At 42.1% G+C, this 21,109-nt stretch overlaps 2 protein-coding genes across 2 annotated transcripts in view; one reads left to right on the top strand and one right to left on the bottom strand.

Moving 5' to 3' along the window:
* LTK (leukocyte receptor tyrosine kinase) overlaps window positions 1–8,167 on the top strand; it is a 96,320-nt gene extending 88,153 nt beyond the window's left edge. Inside the window, exons 27-29 of the mRNA XM_063398556.1 lie at window positions 854–988; window positions 1,328–1,418; window positions 2,038–8,167. Of these exons, the coding sequence (XP_063254626.1) occupies window positions 854–988; window positions 1,328–1,418; window positions 2,038–2,811 (1,000 nt within the window). The 3' untranslated portion in view covers window positions 2,812–8,167. The remainder of the gene's footprint in view (window positions 1–853; window positions 989–1,327; window positions 1,419–2,037) is intronic.
* A 119-nt stretch (window positions 8,168–8,286) lies between these two features.
* Window positions 8,287–21,109, bottom strand: part of ITPKA (inositol-trisphosphate 3-kinase A) — a 39,774-nt gene continuing 26,951 nt past the window's right edge. Inside the window, exons 4-7 of the mRNA XM_063398557.1 lie at window positions 19,573–19,777; window positions 14,443–14,544; window positions 13,310–13,381; window positions 8,287–12,468 (exon numbers count right to left, since the gene is read on the bottom strand). Coding sequence (XP_063254627.1) covers window positions 12,265–12,468; window positions 13,310–13,381; window positions 14,443–14,544; window positions 19,573–19,777 — 583 coding nt within the window. The 3' untranslated portion in view covers window positions 8,287–12,264. The remainder of the gene's footprint in view (window positions 12,469–13,309; window positions 13,382–14,442; window positions 14,545–19,572; window positions 19,778–21,109) is intronic.

Here is a 21,109-nt window from a genome sequence, read left to right as displayed (position 1 = left end):
CAAATGTGAGGGAAACATTTGAAGGTCCCTGTCTGGTCATCCAGGACCCCTCCAGAAGTCGCACTTGTACCACCCGACCTGGGTAGAGGCCCCCTCACAGCTACACCCCACACACAGAGTCAGACCAGGTTTTCTTACCAGCTCAGCCCCATGTTTCCCTAGCAGGGTCTCAGAATTCAGGATCATTAAAATAATTTACTCAAGATGCAACAACAAAATAACTTGAGCTGGTTCCCCTGTGGAGGGACCCCAAATGAAGGAAGCCCTGGGCTTTTGTACCCTCACAGTCTAGGTGTGCCAAAGCCTGGAGTCATTGGCTCCTGCTGTGTCTCTGAGTGTTTCGTAGCCTGGCAGTGCCACAGGTCCTTGTCCCATTTGTTTTGCAGTGGGTCAGTGCCAGGTCACAACCTCTTGCCTTGCACTTCTGCCACCCAGAGCTCAACCTGCAGCACCAGCACCAAATGTATTCCTCAACACAAACATCTCATGGTTTCCCAAGTAAGGCAAGAAACATTCATGCCAGATCTAACAGTTCTTTTCAGTTAGATCATACACAGCCAAGGGAGCTCTGGCATTTTCTGCTCTAGTAATAATGAATACAGCAAAGAACACCTTCAGAGTTACTAAATATTTTGAAACCTCTGCAAATCTTGTTTTGGAGCTTGAGCAAAGGTTTTGATTGATTGAGGTGTCTTTTTATGAATACATTGACTCATAATCACAATAATTGCACATTAGTGTCGTTGGACTGCAGCTTTGAAAGGTCATTGCTGTGGTGTTGCCTACACAGCAAGCTAGGTTTGTGGAGCACAAATTAGACCTAATTGGTATTGTTGGCTGGTTTCCAACACAGGTCCTTTGGAGTGCTGCTTTGGGAAATTTTCTCTCTAGGCTACATGCCCTATCCTTGCAAAACCAATCAGGAAGTGCTGGAATTTGTCACCAGTGGAGGAAGAATGGATCCACCAAAAAACTGTCCAGGACCAGTGTAAGTATTTCCTTACTCTCACAAGCCAAAGTAGTAGGTGTCAAAATGTGGACAAAGACACCTCCACTCAGGGAACACTGATTGCCTTCTGTGTTGGGTGGCTATTGCTAAATCTCTCTTGAGCTATGCCTCTTGCATACAGCTTAGAGCACTACAGGATTTGCTTTAAATAGTGGCTCCCCAATCAGACAGGATCCAGGGGATATGGAAATGATATATCCACTTTTGCACTCCTCCTTTGAGCCATGTACCAAGTGTGGTCCCTTGGACCCCTGATTACTTCATACTGAAACACTTCTTACAAAATAATCTTGATCAATTTTTTTCCCCAACTTTCAGGTATCGGATCATGACACAATGCTGGCAGCACAGCCCAGAGTATCGGCCAAACTTCTCTACCATCCTGGAAAGGATCAAGTATTGCACACAGGTACTGGTCTTTGGTATCCAGGTGGATGATAATCCAGTGAATGCCAACTATCCAAAGACATTAGCTTTAGTCCCTGAAGCAAGTGACAGACCGATATAATTACATTGCTAGTGTGGTGGTGCTGTTGGCTCTTTTGCAGTGTCCATCCTCACTCTCCCATCTTCGCCCAGACATAATGAGCACACACTGTTCCTGTGCAAATGGATGCTTTTAGCTCTCAGCTTGTTCAATTGCAAATTGTCCTTCATTTTGTGATGGAAAGGTACTTAGATATCTCTCAAGGTCCATATTCTAACCTTGCCTTAATGTTGTTCAAAAGCCACAGCTGAATAGTTAGGGAGCGGAGATGAGGAACAAAATGGCACAGTGAGTTCACCATCCAGTGGCTGGATTCAGTAGGTCTGAATCCAACCTCTCAAAAGAGAAATTCTATACTACAGATCCCCAGCTTAGTCACTGATTTCAACGAAGCATGGTCTCTTCTCAAATGAAGCATGTAAGTCTCAACAGCATGTGATATCCAGATGGAACATAGCACCTTGTGTGATGTGCAGGAGTATTGCCCAAACCTGTGTCAGTCACCCTGAAGGTGTAACAGACTCTTGCCTCTCTTTTTCAGGACCCTGATGTGATCAACACTGAACTGCCCATGGAGTGTAGCCCCGCACCAGAGGATGAAGGGAGTACGGTCATGCGCCCCAACATCTCCAGCGGGATGGTGCCACTGCTGGTAAGCCCTTCTCTCACACCTCAGACAACACCTAAGACATTGGAATCCCACCATGCTGGGCACAAACTTGTACAATGTCCACAAGAGCTACTGGTGGAGAACCTGAGCAACCGGACTGCCCGAGGGCCCAGCCTGCCCTGCCTCAGTGATTTCAACAGTGGGTCATGGTTCCAGCAGACCTCAAACCAGAAGCTGGAGCTCAGCAACCCATCGGCCCACAGACTTAAAAACAAAACAAAAAATCTTTGGAACCCAACATATGGATCATGGGTGCTAGAGAATATCTGTCACTTCAGCCCCAGCTCCAAGGTCAAAGCAAATCCAGAGCGGGAAGATTCAGGCTTTGATGGGAATTGCAGTTCTCCTAGCTCTCGGGCATCTCCAGCATCTCCAAGTCGAAGTAACTGCCCTCACCTGGATATCAGTGGCATTGAACTGGTGAAGCTCCAGACTTTTCCCTGTGGCAATGTAAATTATGCTTATGATGACCTGTGCTACAGTGCTGAGCACCAGCCATCAGCCTTGGCAGGGGTCGGAGCAGCTGTGCTAAGGAGCTCCAGTCTGCACAGAGATGAAAAGCCTTTTAGTAAAACAGAGAAAACATCAAGAGAGAGAGACTCTGGTCTGTCTTTGTCAGATGACCTGAGTGTTACCCCAGTATAGTAGAAATGGTTGCTCCAAAGATCAGGGAATGTGTGTGTCTGGAAGGATTGCTTCCTATTTCACTTACTCCCTCCACTTTAGTTCCATCAGATGGGTGAAGTTTCAACATCAGCAATGTTCTTCTTCTGTCTACCTGCTGGATCCCAGGTTGTTAAAGACACTTGCATTTCTATTTCTGTCCTTCAAATGTGTTCCACTGAACCAGATTAGAAGTGGAGAACAATGGCATTGTTTGTCTGATTCAGAATACAGTTCCTAAGGAAAGAACTCCTTTTCAATCTGCTCAGGTGAAAAGAAATGGACCTACCATCCAGCCTCAGTACTTGGATGGAAATAATGACCAACACAGGTTGTGCTTCTTTCTGAACCAAGAATCCAAAAATGTGTGCTGTGCCAGCAGCAACCAGCTTGCAAAGGCTGCTACATTCCCAAGGCTTTTTACAGTCCTGGTGAATTACTAATATTTATGCACTATAAGGGAAGTAAAAAAACAATAGCAGCCACATTTGCATCTGCTTTATTAGTAGACCTTGTGGAAGCTATTGGTCAAACTGGAAGCAGTAGAAAGAATGAAAAAAATCAGGCTCCTCTGAGCATGTACTTTGTAAACAAGCAATGAAGAGGAAAACATTTACCATTAAAAAAGCAGTAGCTGGTGGAGCTGATAGTTATTCCTTTGAATAGTAAAGGGAATGTGCTGCTTGCCTCATAGTGTTGCTTTCCTCACAGCTCCTGGCATCAAAGGGGCAGCTGGTTTTTTAAGGAAGGGTGAGCTGCATGGTATGATGAGAAATGGATTGCCTTTATCTTTTAATGGACTTAAAATGAACTCCATTTTTGTAAGTATTTTGATTTTCAGCATTAATTCTCTGTGCTGTGCTGCTAAGCACGAAGCTGAGGTTCTTGGGTAACTATCTAGCATTTGGTATGCTGGAGTTCTTGGTTTTAATACTCTGAGGTAGAAAGTAATGCAAGGGAGAGGAATAGGGAATGGAAATCTAATGCAAACCCCACTTAGGGTGTTCTTTTTACAGGAAGGTGGAATAGCTCAACCATTTGAGAAAGCTAAAACTATGACTTGGCTTCACACAGCTGAGCAGGCAGTTATTGTTCCTTGCCTTGCAAGTGCAGACTTGCTGATAAAGGTAGTCATTTGTTTCCAAGACAGCGCATTTCTAAGGCTTTCTTTAGTTGTTTAGGATCTAAACAGGCATTTACGAATTAAAGCTGCATAATAAGGAGACTGAAAAGGCAAATAATTTGGATTAAGTCTAAATAGTCTTGGAAACATTCTGTCCTTGTACCACTCTCAAATGTCACACTGCCAACCCACAGTGGCAAATGACATGCTGTCTTTGTGTGAAGTTGTGTAGTGAGATGCCAGTTGTAGATTTCTTTGGTTCCCTTCTGAGGCAAGAGGTTCTCTGGTATCTGCTTTATGCTTAGTGATCAGCTGCATGTACAGTCTGAAGGTGCAGACCAGCAGGCCAGGGCTTGCTTTGACCACACAGACCTCCTGCCCTTCACACCAGGCAGGGTGGGCACGACTGAGCTGAGGTAAAGAAAAGCAGAGGGAAGAGTCTGAATCCATCCTCAGTGAAAGGCATCTTCAGCACAGGTTTATGCTTTACTAGTCCAACTTTATATCTGTTCCATGCTTTATATAGTTTTAGGTCTTTGACTTTAGAATGGACAGTTTTATACAATGTCATTTCAGAGCATACAATTATCTTAAAAGCAGGTGTCAAGAGGACAGGAGCAGACTCATTTCAGTGGTAGCCAGCAACAGGACAGGGGGCAACAGGCACAAACTAAAACACAGGACATTCCACCTGAGTATGAGAAAAAAAACTTGTTTACTTTGAGGGTGACAGAGCACTGAAACAAACAGGTAGCCCAGAAAGGCTGTGTAGTCTCCTGCTCCAGAAACACTCAAAGCCCACCCAGACATGATCCTGTGCAACCTGCTGCAGGTGAACCTACTTGAGCAGGGAGGTTGGACTAGATGATCTTTGGAGGTCCCTTTTCACACAAATCCTTCTATGATTTCCAGATACAAAGGGTGATGATGGTCACCTTTCAGCAAAGAGCCATATGGTGTGGAAATAATTCCAAATCCATCATGTTGTAAAATGACAGATGGTCAGAAGAGAGGGGTCCCTCTGTATGGGGGAAATTTCAGTAGACATGTGGGGACTGATGGGTTTAGTGACCAAGGGAAATGAATGACCTTGCCTCATACCCTTCTTCCCATTTCACCTTTGCTTTAGCTCTCTAGTTTCTCTCACATTAAGTTCATTGTCTGTCCTGTCTTATATCCAGGAACTGCTACAGCTCAGTTAGATGAGGCAGAAAAGCCCATTTAGCAGGAAACTTTCTCCTTCTTTATTGTAATAAGTTAGCTGAGACTCCATTCTCATCATACAGGAAAAGCCAATTCTTCATTCACATCACTTACTTTATACAGTTTTCACACACCTCGTGTGCAGCACCTATTGGCTGGTAGTTTTCTTACTACTTCATTTTTTGGTCAGAAGGTGATTTGTGTGTACCTGCTAAGATTCAGGTTGTTTACATTTTTCCTTCATGGGTTCTCATGGAACAGATCTTATTGTTCCATGAGATGCACAGATGCACTTATTTTTCAACCCAAGAACAGGTTGTTGTGCTAAGGAACCTTTCACACCAAGATTGTTTTCGCATGAGAACTTGCAAATTGCTTAACTACACTTAGAAGAGATGACAGGCTAGCTATTAATTTAATAGAGCAGGCCTGATTTTATGGCACCCTTCTTTTAGAATTCTTCTACCTGTCACAACACTTCTTTCCTCTTGCAAAGGCTAACATTTTTGGTCATATTTCAGCCTGGCTACCTCTGGACCATGTTAGTCAAAAATAAATGTGTTTACTTTTAGCTAATTGGAATTTCATCAGTTTGTCCTTACCTTTCAGATTGTAGTACTTTCATGGTTCATGCATTAGTAGGTTTTTTTCCCCCAAAGGTGACCTTTCAAACTTTCCAGCAGTTGTGACTTGGTTTCCCCCTCTGTAGCACTTGCCTCAACATAATTCACAAACTTAGAAAGGCCAGTAGTGATAACACCAGGGAAGCAATTGAAAAGTGAAGTGAGAGGAGAGCACAGCACCACAGGCAGTCCTGGCTGCAGCTATGTCCTCTCTTTATGAACAAAGTGCGAGTCCAGCACATTGGACACATACCTGTTTTCAGTGAATAGCTGCACCAAGGTAATCATGTACAGGAAGCACATAGATAAAGCTGCACTGAGACTGAACAGAATTCTATCCTGAGCAGGATCTTATCCCTAAGAATGATCAAGAGTGGGGTGTTGAACAGCAACTGTAAGAGTAGAGTAAGCATGTATTGATTAATTATTTCTGAGACAGACTCTGATGGTTTACAACAGCATTTAGCTCAGGGCTGTACTGAGCCAGATGCAGTCTCTTCTAACAAGACAAGACATGGAGATGCAGATACCAAATGGGCATTAAAAGAAAAAGCTGGGAATTTTAAAAGAATTTGCATCAGCAACTTCAATTTTGTACAAGCTCTTAACTCTCTCAACTGGAATGATCTTCTGTCAGTGTATTGCCATGCATCTTTGATCTGTAACAATCTTTTTTTAGATGCTATTTAAAAACCCTCAAGATAATGAATTTTTAATTAATATCCTGGAGGAAGTAATGTTAATATTGCTCCTGTTGTGATGTTGAATGCTACATGCTGTACAAACCATTTTATCTCAAAAGAAAAAATAACAGTTGCAGTGATACACACTACAACCTTCAGTCCTTCAATTCTGAGACTGAAACTTACTGTTTGTACAATCAGATTTCATAGTGCCCAACTGCTAGAATTGCAAAACATAACTTGTGTGAAACTGCTTTTTAAAGAGACATTTTTAGTGCATCACCAATGAGTTAAACCCATACCATCAAAATCAGATTACTTTGGCAACTGGAAGCCAAAACCCTGTTTCATTTCCTAGTGGAATGACATGAGCTGGAGATCTGGGATTAATTCTGTCCTATAATCCATGTGAAAAGTCCTCCACCACTTCCCTACTGCAGAATCGGCCCTTTATAGGGTTCTTATAAACTGCTCTTCCTGATAGGTGTCTTTCTTTTAACACTGCCAAATTGGGTTTGTAATTGTATGTATATTGTTGTTTTTTGACTGTGTTCAGCATTAATACTTTGTTGCTTCGTACAACCTCATACTTACATTCTAAAGAAGGGACTGATTAACAAAAGATGAAACAATAATGGAAATTCCAATTTGTCTTTCTCTGCTTTTTCAATTTGTTGATATTCCTGCTTCTCATTTCTCTGTAATCCTTGCTCTCCTCAATACAAATGCTTTGCATTTTTGTTTTTTCCTTTAAACAAACAGAATTTTTAGTTGCACAGATTTAAGTTGTCCCCCCTCATATCAACCCTTTTCCTGAGTTAAGGTCTCAGTTAATTTGCCCATAGGCTGGTGTGCACTAAGAAATCTTTCCAAGACTGATAAAATAGGTATGGACTTTTCAAGTGTAACTTCACCTTCAAAATACTCTCCCTACTTTCCTGAAAGAGAAGAAAATGTTGCTGCTGCCCTACTGTATTTGCATCTCCACAGCTGTGTCAGAAAGGGACCACACTTCCTTAGACCCTTGAGCTGTGTGAGAGTTTCTCCTGTAGCTCTCTGACTGCGCTCTTTCCTCCTGGCTGTCCACCCCTCTCGATTCCCTGCAGAGACCTTAGTGACACCATGCCTAACATCTTCCCATCACCTCACACAAATGGAAAAGTCACGTGAACAGGTTTTGATTTGTCTTTACCTCTGACCATGGCAGCACTTCTGCCAGCTTTACCTTTCTGGGTGACTACTGTACATAGGTAGATGACACACCTGCTTCTATGCAATTTAAAGCTAGACAAGTGTATACTCCTACATTTGCAACACAAAATAAAGAGACGCTAATGGTGGTTATTTGTTTCCCTCTCTTGTAAGTACTCTTTGCACACTCTCTGTGGTAAGAATACACTCTCTCTCGCTGAGAAGTGCTGCCAGTCCTAGAGCGTTGAGGGCTTCTTCTCCATGTCCACACAAAACTGCCCAGGGGAACAGTCAACAATCAGAAATGCTCTGAGTCTGACAAGTGCCTCCTGCTGCACATTTTTTTAATCTGCTGTAGGCTATTCACTAAGATTTCTGAGTCAGAGCTTACCTTGAAGGAAGCTGACAAGCTTTGTGTGAATCAGGTTCTAAAGGTAACGTATACAATAGGTTTTGGAACCGAGCTCCACCACTTGCCTTCTAGATGTCTTAGAACTGGTTTTGCTTCAAGAAGTACCAGGTGCTAAACTCTAAAAGCAAAATAAACACTGAAATATATTGGTTTTCTCCCTTCCCTAAGGAAATTCTTGAAGAAAAGACATTATTTTCACATGACCAAATCACAGCAGATGTCTTTTTTTCCTTCAGTCTCATTTATTTAGTAGCATACAGAGTAACAAACTCTCATCAGTATACTTGAGCAACAAACACTCATCCAATACAGTCAACGTCAGCATTGCATTGTAGTGTTCAGAACGGATGCATGTGGATGATACAGGCCATTTGATCTCAGTACCTTAAGAATAACAAATAATAACAACAGCAATAAAAAAGTAGCAAAAGCCCTCTGAGCTATATAAGGGTTTGGTCCAACTTCCATTGAAATCTTTCCCTTAAACAGGAACTGGATCAGATGTTAAGTGAATACCTCCCTGTACAAAATTTAGAGGTATTAAAGTTTTACCACTTTGTTTAAATTTCAGCCAAATTTATATCTCTGTGGGCCTCAACACCCATAATTTTTAAACTTATCTATCTCTGTGCATTTCTTTCTATATTGCACCTTCCTCCAAAGAATCTCACAGCAGCCTGCAGGCTGTAATGAAGGACAGCCCAACACCATTCCCGTGAGGTAAGCAGGTCTATTCCCATTTGTAAAATCGGAACAAAACAATGCCTAGGAGAGTTGTCCAAGGCCAAAAAAAACCAAGTCAACGATGAAACTGAGGGAGAGAAGTCCTAGTCCTACTTCTCAATTCACACAGGAATGGAGCAGCTACAGCACTGGTGCATCTAACTAGTGAGTTTAAAGACCTTGCAGCCTAAGTCAGAGGGCATCTGTTCAGCACCAAAGTGCCTCTAGGCCAGCATCTCTGACCCTGCTGTGGAATCACATGTGCTCAGTGGCTCCAGAGTGAGGCACTATCTCAGCAGATGCATTAATGAACGACATTCTAAACTTGCATGAGAAGAAATTCCTTGGTTACCATGCATCAGCTTCCTGTGTTACATGTGCACATGGACCATGTGGAGCCTCTGGTAAATACAAGCTTATTCAACATCACTTACCCCATAGTGAAAGAAGGCCATGCTGCTTCCTCACATTAGCAAGTGCGTGTCCATACAGGTGCTCTGGGCTACCTGATGAGAAACAAGCAATCTAAAACTTACCCTGGAGCAGTTTGCTCCAGAGCTCACAGCCTCAGCTCCTTAGAGCTCCAGTGCTCAGCTGAAGTCCTACACTTACAGTTTGCTATGAAAAGCTGCCTCCTTCTCTCTTTTCCCATAACAGCAACAGATGATTGTGATTGCTGCCTTCTGAACTCCCTAGCAAGAAAAAGAGCCATTTCAAAACTCACTTCTTAGAACTCATCATCTAGAATGAGTTTCCAGATCAATGTCTGCTATAGCAGAGATTTTCCTTTTTCCCTAACCTTTCCAGCTACTGCAGTAGAACAAACCTGCTCCATGCTTCCTCCCAGGATCATGTACTGCAAAACCAGCCACAGTTGTTTTCTTTGAGGCTACTGATACCACATTGTTCCAGTTCTCCTTTAGAACTGGACAGTCATTCTGAAAGTTTGTCTTAAGCTCTCACTTGACATTTGAGCTCCAGCCTCTACTGTTTAGATCTCCTCTCCTCCAGGAAATAGGTTACATTGGTGCAAAAGATTCACATATGTGGTAACAGAAGAAATAAATTTAACTCTGAAGATTAATTAGGCACACCACTAATTAAATTCTATCTTAATCTTATTTCTAACTTTTACACTTCTTATTAACTGTGGTAGGACAGCTTGCAATTGCAGCCTCATAAAAAAAGCAAAGTCACTGAAGTCCTGCCTGTGAGACCTTTTTACTTGCTATTGTCCTCAAGCACTGCTATTTTCCTTAGGCACTGCTATCCAATGGCTTACCTGTTTGCTGCAGAAAAGGAGAAATATTTTTTTTTTTAAACTGTATGGAATTCACTACGGATTTATTTGTCATCTCATAGCAGTTCAAAAGTTAGGAGGCATCTGGAATGATATAATCTATGCTTACTGTCACTTCAAAAAAACCTAATGTAAACACTCTGAAACTTGTAAGTGAAAAATTCATTAATATACTACCATAAATATACAACAGAGAAACTCTGGGAGGCCACAGAAGTCATCTGAATTTACAGTGAACTGGAAAAACAATTACCAATTTCAGACAACTTCTGGTTTAATTTGAAATATTCCCATATGTCATTACTTGCTACAGAATATCTACTCTGTCATCTTTTACATCATAACTGAGCTTCAATTTTCAATGAAGCTCAGTTTCCTGTTTGTTGAGAGGTGATGAAAAAGTAATTAAGTCTGACTTTTAGCAGAGTAGTGTGTTACCCAAACAAACTCATTTTAGAAATTATTTTAAGCTGTTCAACTCAAATTACAAATATTACAGATTTCATTCATTCCAGATCTGGACTCTATAGGAGATTTTTGCTTATGGGATCACTTACTTACTGAAATAGCAGTTTCCCAAAAGTGGAGTCACCTTCATATATCCAAAATTCTCAGAACCTCTCCTGAGCACAGGACACCAGCAAAAGACAGGAATTTCTGATCAGTGTGCATTACTACCCCTGGATGTCGAAGGGGCTTTAACCATCAACTGGTAACGTAACTCTTACCCGCATTGTGAAAACTGCATCACCACATTACTGATATTAAAACCTGGAATGTGAATCAACATGTGACTAATGATAGTACTTATACTGCCAGTATGCAAAAAACTGTGCCAGTGACTAGAGGCAACCAACGGAGAAGGTATGTGAAGCCCTTGCAAGCAAACAATTCAATCTTTCTTGATTTTAACCTAAAATCTGAATTTTCAGTGGCTGTGCCTGGACCACAGCATAAGTATGAAGCACGGATCACCCTGTGATTCCAGATGGGGATTGTAGAGTGTAATATATTGACATTCCTTCACCCAAACTGCCTGGAGTTAACAGCTGATACCTTGGAGGAAGGATGGCTGGGAATTATCTCCTCACTGAGTAATGCTGTGAATGCAGAAACATGACCTCCCTGGTTGCTGTGCCTCTTCATATGTGCAAGTGGCAGTGTCATATCTGAGAACAGGAACATGGCCAAGAAGCCACGGGTATTAGGAGACAGTCAAACCATGATCTTAAGAGATCACATTTGTTGCTGACTACTAGTGTGTGCATATGTATAGGGGATTTATCTTCAAAAATAAACAAGCCTTGGGAAAAATACTCAGTTCCCTGACCAGTTTGTGAAAGATCGTTAGTGATTTTGAGAGGTGCAGTTCAGCTGCAAAAGGCCTAACTCTCCAACTTAGTAACATATCCAACAGCCCACCCAGTTGGAAAGTCAAACATTTTTGGAGACAATAGGCTGCTATTCTCTCCCTAGAGTATTTGTAATCTCCTGAGTGGCTACAGAAAAGGCAAGGCCGTTCTTTGATAGAAGCAAGGCTAGGGTAGGAAAGGGGAGAAATCGTCAACAGCAGTTAGCCACATCAAGCCACCACAAACTGCTGTTTCTCTTTTCTCCCAGTTTCTTGTGATTAACACCCATTTGCACCTTGCTCACACTGTAACATAATGCAGCAGAAGTTGTTGGCCCAACCTACAGTGTACACAAGAGCAAGAGGACTTGGAATTAGAGAGGAAAAAAAACCAATCTGGTTTCAAAACTATGCAGTTCCCTGAAGAATTGTTTTTCCTGCCCTGAGTTCCCAAGCATTTGTCCTGGTTCTTAAAGAAGTAATTTGGAGTCCTATTTTGCCAGAAATCATAATCACTCTGGTTTACCACACAAACCTCTTGACTCACGCTGGTGTGATTCCCGAGTATGGAGATCTTCATTCTCTGAGGACCAGTCTCAAGTTCATCTGGTGCAACACAGACCAATCTGGAGTGATTCGTTTAGTTTCACAGAGGGCTGATGCAAAGTAGCTTTGATCACTGACTGCTGGGCTCTGGATGCAGCACCCTCTGCACTGATGACCTCAGGAGTCTGGAGTTCAAGGTTTCCTTCTAACTGAGTTTCCTTCTACTTCAGTAAAGCACAAAGTTACAGAGAAGCCCTGCAAGTTTTGTGCCTTTCTCAACTCATCTTTCAGTGATGCTTTCCAAGATGCCAATCAAATTGTCCAATCCCAACAAGTACCCATCCTCCCTGTTGCCTTCTTGCCAGGGGATCCTGTGATCCAGTGTCTGCCCATCAGGAAGAAGGGTGGTCTTTCCAAAATCGATCAGCCACACATTGGCATTCCCACTGCCATCATGTACAAAAAGTAGTGAACTTCCTACGACCTAGAAGACAGATTGAGATAATGTAGTTAAAAATACATCCATGGCCCTCCCCCACCAATTAACACTTCCTGCTAAGAAGATGATCTCCTCACTTGTGACCCAACAGACCTTTGGGCTGCACTTATACATTGATGATTTAGATGCCCCATTTGCATAACCATATGAATCAGTAAGGTACAAATGTGACTCAGTAGAAAACAGGAAGAAAAGCAATTCTTCATCTTACTTAGCATTAGGTCTCAATTTGAGCAATTCAGCAAAGGCCAGTAACTCCTTTCAAAGACAGATCAGGACCCATGATTAACAAAAATATCTCTATTGATAAGAGAACATCAACAAGATAAAATAAAATTAACAAGCAGAAATTACAATGCTAATGATGCCTTTTTCACAGCAAAGCACAGAGAGAACACAGACAGCAGAATTAAATGGTATCTCAACATAAATCTGATCTAACTAAATACAGCCTTCACTGTCAAACTACAGTTGAATGCTACTGTATCAAATGCAAACTTTCATGTTGCCATTCCTCTGTAAATATTCCCACTGAAGGACATCAAAGTTAGAGAAACCATAGGAAACGGGTACTAAGAAACTCTTCCATGCAGTGGCCAGAGCTATAAATGCTAGGATGTCATAAAGACAGGAGGATTTATTATTCCTCAGCTAGTTTATTCTTCTGTATCATTGTGGTGGAGGCTTTGTGGTATCTGTGTTGTCAACAAGTATTAGCTTTCTTCTACAAAGCCCCTTCTATTCATACAGCAGGCTGTTCTGAAGCACACCTGAATGACCAAACAAAGAAGCAATGCACCTCCATGGCTTTACACTCATTGCTCACCTCATGTCGCTTGAAGAAGTCTGAAGACTCAAGAATGACATTAATTTCCTGCAGACGTTTGAGGTATTTTTTCTGAGGAAGAAGAGAAAAAAACCCCCAAACAACCCATAAACATTTCATTTAAAACTGAATAAAGACAATCTGTTTACAAGAGTCAATATGATTAAGAGACCATATTCATTTTAAGCTAGAGGTCCTTCAAAACAACATTTTCATCATTTGAAAGTCAATCTGAAAATACATTTCAAGCTTTCATAGTGAATTAACAGACTGGAGTTCATCTGCTGCATGTGTTACACCAAGCATATTTCTGTCTTGATTTGGATGTCATGAGTCTTTCTGCAACTGTTTTGGTTTTTTTTATAAAAAGTTTTCAAGGAATTAAAAATCTTTCAGTTCCCCAAAGTGAAAAGAAAGAAATTGTATTAGAGAAACAAGAAGCTCCAACCATGGTGGGGTCAGATGGGGGATGGAAAGAATCGAGGCCTATTGTGTAGAGCTCTAGTGCAGATTTTTAATGCTGTCCTGAGCTACCAAGCACGCTCCTCCTGAAGGGCTAATCTGCCTTCATAATGGCTTCCACACTGCAGCAAAACATTACAGCATCCTTGGAAGTTCCAAAGACAAGAGATGTGTTATGCCATCTACCACATGCCTGCTGTGCTACCCATGAATTAGCACACAAGAATTACTCTTTGAGATGAGTTTCACACATGGGAGCACAGCTAGTCACCAATCTCACTTCCTGCCTCCACACTCTGGTTTCATCCTCTCCAGACTGAATTCCCAAATCACAGGTTTTCCTGCCAACACAATCCTTGCTTAGATATCACCCATCTAATGCATCTAACACCCATGGTTGAAGCTGATGGCAAGCCAAAAGTTACTTAGTTTGAATGACATATTGACAGCATGAGGCATTTGGGGTCAGCTGATGGCTGACAAAACTGGTCTCAGTCAACTTCTCACAACCCACCAAGGCCCCATGTCCACCCAATCTCCTGAGAGTAAGTGGATGTCAAAACCACTTATCCCCTTGGTATTCTAGTTCCTATTTCCTGTACCAAAGAAAGCATGGCCCTAAAGCAAGAGCACTGGTCTGAGATCAGTGCACCTGAAGAGCTCAGACTCACCAGAATAGTTGTGTTGCCCTCAATGAATTCCACAAAAACCTGTAGAACTTGCTCCTGTGTCTTCGTAGTTTTGAAGTTTGTATTACATGTTCCATCCGCCTTCTGCACAAAACCACACACAGAGAGAGATTATTTATACTGCACACATATCATTACCCTCATCACTCAATCCTCTGGAACCAGCAACAGCTCAGCCCTTGCTAACCAGATGAAAGTAAGTAGTCGAACAGAAAGAGAAGAGATAAACCAAGCAAGAAGAAGAGAAGAGATACAAAAGCTGATTGGATAGTTTTAAATGGCACTGACAGGCCATTTCCTGTGGAGTACAAGTAAAAAAAAAAAAAAAAACCAACAATTCATGGTATTACCATCTGGCAGGGAGGTTTTCTCACATCAGTGCTAGCACTGCAAAGTTCAGTGAGGAAAACCACAGAGACCTCTTTGGTTGTACTCTTGTCTGGCTAGTGAAACCCTGGCTGAGGGTGTGAGGGAACACTTCCAAACCAAATTTTACTAGTACTTTTAGTTGGAGGATTTCTTTGGATTTTGGTAAGGATTTCTTTTTGTTGTTATTTCAGTTTTCTGTTGTTGTTGGTGGTTTTTGTTGTTGTTTCTATTTTTCAATGGGAAATCAAAGAATCACAGTTAGGATTCAGTTCCAAATATACCTTTGAACATATAATGTCACCCAGAAGTCACAGAACAGAAATCTGTTGCAGACAGGAACAACCTGGGATTCACAATGCTGGCAGTGACAAAGCAGGTGAGTGAATTTTGGCAAAGGACAGTGCAGGCATGCTTGTTCCAAGTGTGTCCTGGAGAAATTCAGAGTATTTTTGTGCTAGCAGTAAGATTCAGTACAGAAGCATCCTGCTACTAAAAAAACATGTATTTTTATGTGCTTCTGGAGCTACAAGTACATAAGACCAGTACATGAATTGGAGGTATCTGTAAACATAGAATATATGAATATCCATGTCTCCAAGAGCAACCCTGTTTCTTCAAGAGACATGAATAGGAGATTTTAGGATATGCATGTAGAATACAGCAATTACTACAGTTGGTAATAAAAATCCACTAAAAGCCTGCAGGGTTATCAAACTGTTTTCCTCTCCATTATTTAAGTCCAATCCCTCATTTTCATTGTGAGTAGGTCAGCAGGTCAATAAAGTATGTTGTCTCCTACTTCTAAGGTCACTGCACCCAAATGACAAGTTCAAATCCAGTCTCAGCAGGTGAAACACTATTTAATCCACAGCTGAACTTAGTTTCCAATGTGTACACAAAAATATTCAATAACAATGCTAAAACTCCAGATCCCTCATGCAAGAGAATTTTATCCCAAGGCTGTTGGACAGATACGAGTGCAGCACGTCCGCCTGACGAGGCGTGCAAGTTATGCCTCAGCAGTTCAGCCAGTAGGCAGTGAAAGTTAGAAGCCATCTGATCTGATGTGTGATAATACTCAACAGCATAGAGAAATTCGGAATTTTCATCTCATTTCTCATCACTGGAGTAAGGTTGTTTTAAAAATAATTTCTCCCTATGTTGCAGATTATAGAACAATGTCTGGAATAGCTGCACAGTATTCCCTTTCTAACCATTTGTGTCTGGACAAACTAGTTGCTTGTCTCCCTGGGGCTGACAAACAGTTTTATGATTTTGCTCCTTTCCAGTGGTTGGCAGGAAACATAATTCCTGCCTGTCTTTACTTGCTGTAAACAACAGTCAGAGTTTGAATGGCCCCACCCCAGTATTCTAAACCAGGGCTCTGCAATGGCTCTGGATGTACTCGATCCTCAGGAGGCACTTGCCTGACTCACTCCTTGGAGTCATACCTTTGCTAAGGACTCCACACACGCTCCTGCACTGCAGAGTAGTCTGTCACACAGTGCAGCTCGTGGGCCAGTTGGAACACTTCTCATTAGATGTGACAGTGACATGGCTCACTGGAGGGCAGGTGTCACAGCTCCATAAAATAGTGCTGTCCATCTTAAACCATGGGGTCTCACTCAGAGCCCTCTGCAGACTTCCCTTAAAGGGCTCTGGGTTAACTTCATGGATTCACCAAGATTTATGAATCAAATCTGATGTCCTCCTGGGAAAATGGCCATCCCTGACCCACAGCTAAAGGAACGGTACCAAAGGAAGAAATAACTTTTCAAACTGCACAGATATTCACTGACAGAATGGGAAGACAGAAATTCTGTCAGCCCCAGGCATCAGCTTAGTATTGTAGAGAAAATGTTTGTGATGCCTGGCCTTCAGCTAGCCTCTGCCAGAGAGGAAATGTGCATTTAGAATCAGGCATGTGCAAGATACTGAGCAACAGGTTCCAACTGTAGGGAAACCAAATGTCAAAATATTTTTGATAGGAGGAAAAGTGACAAATCTCATAAATTAACTTGACTTGATTTCAGAATCCAGAAGCAAGGCAAGGAAAAAAACATGGGGTACCCAAAAAGAAAAGGTACCCCACCACTGCAGGAGTGCATATGGTGAATTAGATCTCATTTATCAGCAGCCAGCTCACAGAAGGGCTTATATGATTTCACTCGCTTTGTTTTCACTTCTTATTTAGGCAGCAGCCACAGGACAGGAATGACCAATCCCAAATCCCTTACCAGCTAACTCCAGGAGTTACCAGTCCAATCAGGGAGAACATCCCCTTACTCCCATCAACCACTAGCTGGCACCACTGACTCTTAGAGGCTTTCCTACCAAAATGGGGATCCCTGCACAATGGCTTTGCTTTTCCATAAATACAGAACTGGATGTACAGCTCACTTTCAGTGGAACAGTGTAGAGAGTACTGACTACTTGTATTGCCTGAACAATTCCATTTCTGCCACCTTTTCTCCATCTAAAAAAATTAAAAATGATACCTACATTCCTCATAACAGCACAGGGACAGAAAGGGGATGTACTCCAAAGTACTTCCTGTGCTTAGTTAAGGATTAAGTATTCATGTTGTGCACAGTTACAGCACTGTCTCTACAGGGAAACACTACACAGTCTGTGTGTCATACTGCTCCTGCCTCTGACAACCAACAAATTCACAAAGAACAAGCCAGGAGGTTTTTCTGAAGCTCCCCTGTTCTCCCTTAGCTCAGTCACTCTCCAGGACTCAAATCTGTACATCTTCACTCACCAACTATCTTTCCAAGAACATACATAAAAGGCCTCAAGATCATCTGGGTTTCTGATTCCATTACACAAAGGAGCATACAAAGACCTATAGGAATAAGACAGGTATCTTGGTAACGTCATTAGCTGGCTAAAGGGCAAGGCAGGATCCCGTGTTTTGGCTGGACTGAAGCCAGATCATCTACTCATCTACCACCCAGACAGTTGCTGCACAAGGATGCCTGTGTCTAAGAGCCAGGAGTGGGTGGCACAGCACACAGGGGGCCAGCACTGCCTGAGCTGGAAGCCCCAGTTCCTGTACCATAACAGGACAATCTGTGAATAAGGAAGGGAGAAGACACAAAGCAAAGGAGAGAGGAAAGAGGTATTTAAAGAGCCTCTGTTCATCTGCATCACTGTCTTTTACACCTTCTTTCTATGTGCTTGAATTGTGAAATGGAAACAAAACTAACCCAGGTTCTGGAGTGGTGCAGTTGACACACCTGAAGGATGGGATGCCATCCAGAGGGACACAGGCAGGCTCGAAGGCGGGTCCACGGGAGCCCCATGCAGTCTAAGTGCACAGTGCTGCACCTGGGCCAGGGCAGCCCCCAGTATCAATCCAAGCAGGATGAACAGATCGAGAGCAGCCCTGCAGAGAAGGACCTGGCAGTGCTGGTGGATGAGAGGCTGGACATGACCCAGCAATGGGCACTCCCAGCCCAGAAAGCCAACTGTGTCCTGGGTTGTACCCAAAACAATATGGGCAGCAGGGCAGGGAGAGGGATTCTGCCCCTCTATTCCTCTCTCATGGGACCCCACCTGCAGTGCTGCACCCAGCTCTGGGGGCCTCAGCACAGGATGGATATGGATCTGTTGGAGCAAGTCCAGAGGAGGCCACCAAACTGATTAGAGGGATGGAAAGCTTGCTCAGTGAGCAAAGACTGAGGAAAGTGGTTTTTTTTCAGCCTGGAGAAGGCTTTGGGGTGACCTAATTGTGGTTTTCCAGTACCTGAAGGAATCCTACAAGAAAGATGGTGAGGGATTTTTCAGAAGAGCAGACAGTGACAGGACAAGGGATCCTTTAAAAGTGGGGCTAGGTTTAGAATAGGTATTAGAAAAAAATTCTTCACTGCAAATGGGGTGAGGCACTAGAAGAGATTGCCCAGAGAAGTTGTGGGTGCCCCATCCCTGGAATTGTTCACGACCAGGTTGGATGGAGCTCTGAGAAACTCATCTAGTGGAAGATGTTCCTGCCCACAGCACAGGGAGTGGAACTACATGACCTTTAAGGTCCATTCCAATCCAGGCCATTCTATGATTCTATAAAAGATAAGTAAGTAATGGGTAGGAAAGAAAATTGCCAAGGTTCTACTGTAGCTACAAGGTAAAATCCTAGGAATGGTACAGGAACACAAACTTATCCATCAAGAACAGCAGATGGACTTGGCAGATAGAGAAATTCCATTTTGGATTGTTCTGGCTTTATTCCAGCTCCATCTATACTGGATCTTATCATGTATTTAAAAGGAAAAGTGGTTTCCTTGATCTCAAGAGTATCTAAGCAAATGCTTTTAACATGCCTTGCCAATAAACATAACTGCAATAAAACCACTTTACTGTGATTCACTTGGAATAAATATGTATAGTTCCTGGATAAAAAAAGTAATTGTATGCAGAGAGGGAGTTAATACTTCTGTTCTGAATTCCTCCCTACAACCGTCTCATTTTCATTCTATCTGCACTGTGTACCTCTCGAGTCCTTCCTGTGAGGTCTCTGTAGTAGATTCAAGTATGGCTGATGGGTATTTGAAGCTTAAATTCATTGACACTCTCTGTTACAGTGAATGCCTTAAAACTGCAATAGAGTGAACTTTGTGGTTTCAGTTAGTGCATTTTCACATAATCCTCAGGAAAAGCTGGCTATTAATGTGCACAAGCTTTTCGATTAATTACATCAAACAAAGTTCAGTCTCCAGCAACAGGGAGAGGTGAAACAATTACCTTAATTCCTTCAATCCTGAAGCCCAGGTTGGCACTAGAGCTGATGGTTTCTCTCCACTGCATGTACCGGGGCTTGGTGACAGCGTGCTGGGCATTCTCTTCAGCCGTGGGAGCAAGAGGATCCACTTCAATCATTTTCTTGTACATGTCCTTACGCAGCTTTGGTTTCTCCCGTGCCTTAGTCAACTCCTCCTCCAGGTATGTTCTGCAAACATCAAATCCCAACACATCCTTAAGAACTTCCTAATCATTTCTTTTTACAGCTTACAAACTGGCCTCAAGAAACATCAGCCAGAAATATAAATCTTATCATTGCCCCAGTTTTGCATTCAAGGAAACCAAAGTACACAGAGCAATGACTGTGCAGGCATATTTAGTGAAACAGCCTCAGGAATCAGGAACTGTAATTCACTTCTTGTTCTAACTACACCTTTATAAATATAGTTCTAACTATACAGTTACAAGTTATGATTATCTCCTGGTTATGGAATAGGAGGAAGCTGAATTCCCAATGTGCCATAAAAAAGAATTGCATTTTCAGAGGACAATTAGTAAAGATCATTTATAATGAAATAAAAAAAACAATTAGGGCTATTGAAAACTTACTGCACTCTCTCTCCTCAAAAAACTTAACATCAGTCATGGGTAATTTTTTTAGGCCACAGAAAGTTTAAGTTGTACTTAGTGCATCTCAGTGAAAGATAGAATCACTCTTCATATAGAAAAAAAAAAAAAGAGTAAAGCAGATTATCAGTACCAGAAGAGGTAACTAAGAACAGGAAGGTGAAGGGACACAAAACTTCCACATTTTGCTCTTCTCACTCAATCTGTTAATCCAGTAGCCATTAGAAAGGCACCATTCATGTTCTCTACTTTCCATTGGATTCCTAAAGCTTGCACTTGGTCAAGTGCCTGAAGTTTACTTTCTTCATCACAGCATAACCAATCAAGATGGTATTTAGGAGATGATGTCACTCGCTGCCAGAATGTCACCCACTTTCAACAAAATATTTACTGTTACAAATCTTTCTTCTCTTTCTTCTGGACAAACCAGTGCTGCATCTTCCTAATTACTTTAAAATTTTGCATCTATTTGAAAAGGTATGTCTGCACTCCTGTAAGTAGAGTAACTAACTTATGACAATAACTCTTGAGAATCTGAGCTGACACCCAAAAGATTACTGTGACAGCTCATACTTCTCTGTACTGTTACCTTACTCCAGGATTTCAACAAATCCTATCTCTTTGGTATGCTTAGATAGCATTTTTGATGTTTTCATCTTAATCACAAACAATGAACGGAAAAGAAAGTGAGAAACTGGAGAAGAAAGAGATGGCAATGCCTCAAGATGTCAAAGTAGGGAAAAACACAGGTCAGTCCTGAGCAAAAGGTCAACTCTTTAAAGAAAAGATCCACACCAGCAAAGATTCATTCAATCATTGGAAATGGGCTTTCACACTGCTATTCAGTCATCTGCATTGGGAGATGGAAATTTTACTTTGTGAAGCTTTCTGAATCACTGCATACACAAAGATT

Source organism: Prinia subflava, chromosome 5, assembly GCF_021018805.1.
Source record: "Prinia subflava isolate CZ2003 ecotype Zambia chromosome 5, Cam_Psub_1.2, whole genome shotgun sequence".
NCBI classification, from domain to species: Eukaryota; Metazoa; Chordata; class Aves; order Passeriformes; family Cisticolidae; genus Prinia; species Prinia subflava.
The sequence above is the reverse complement of the archived record's forward strand: the minus strand, read 5'-3'. Positions and strand labels throughout refer to the sequence as shown.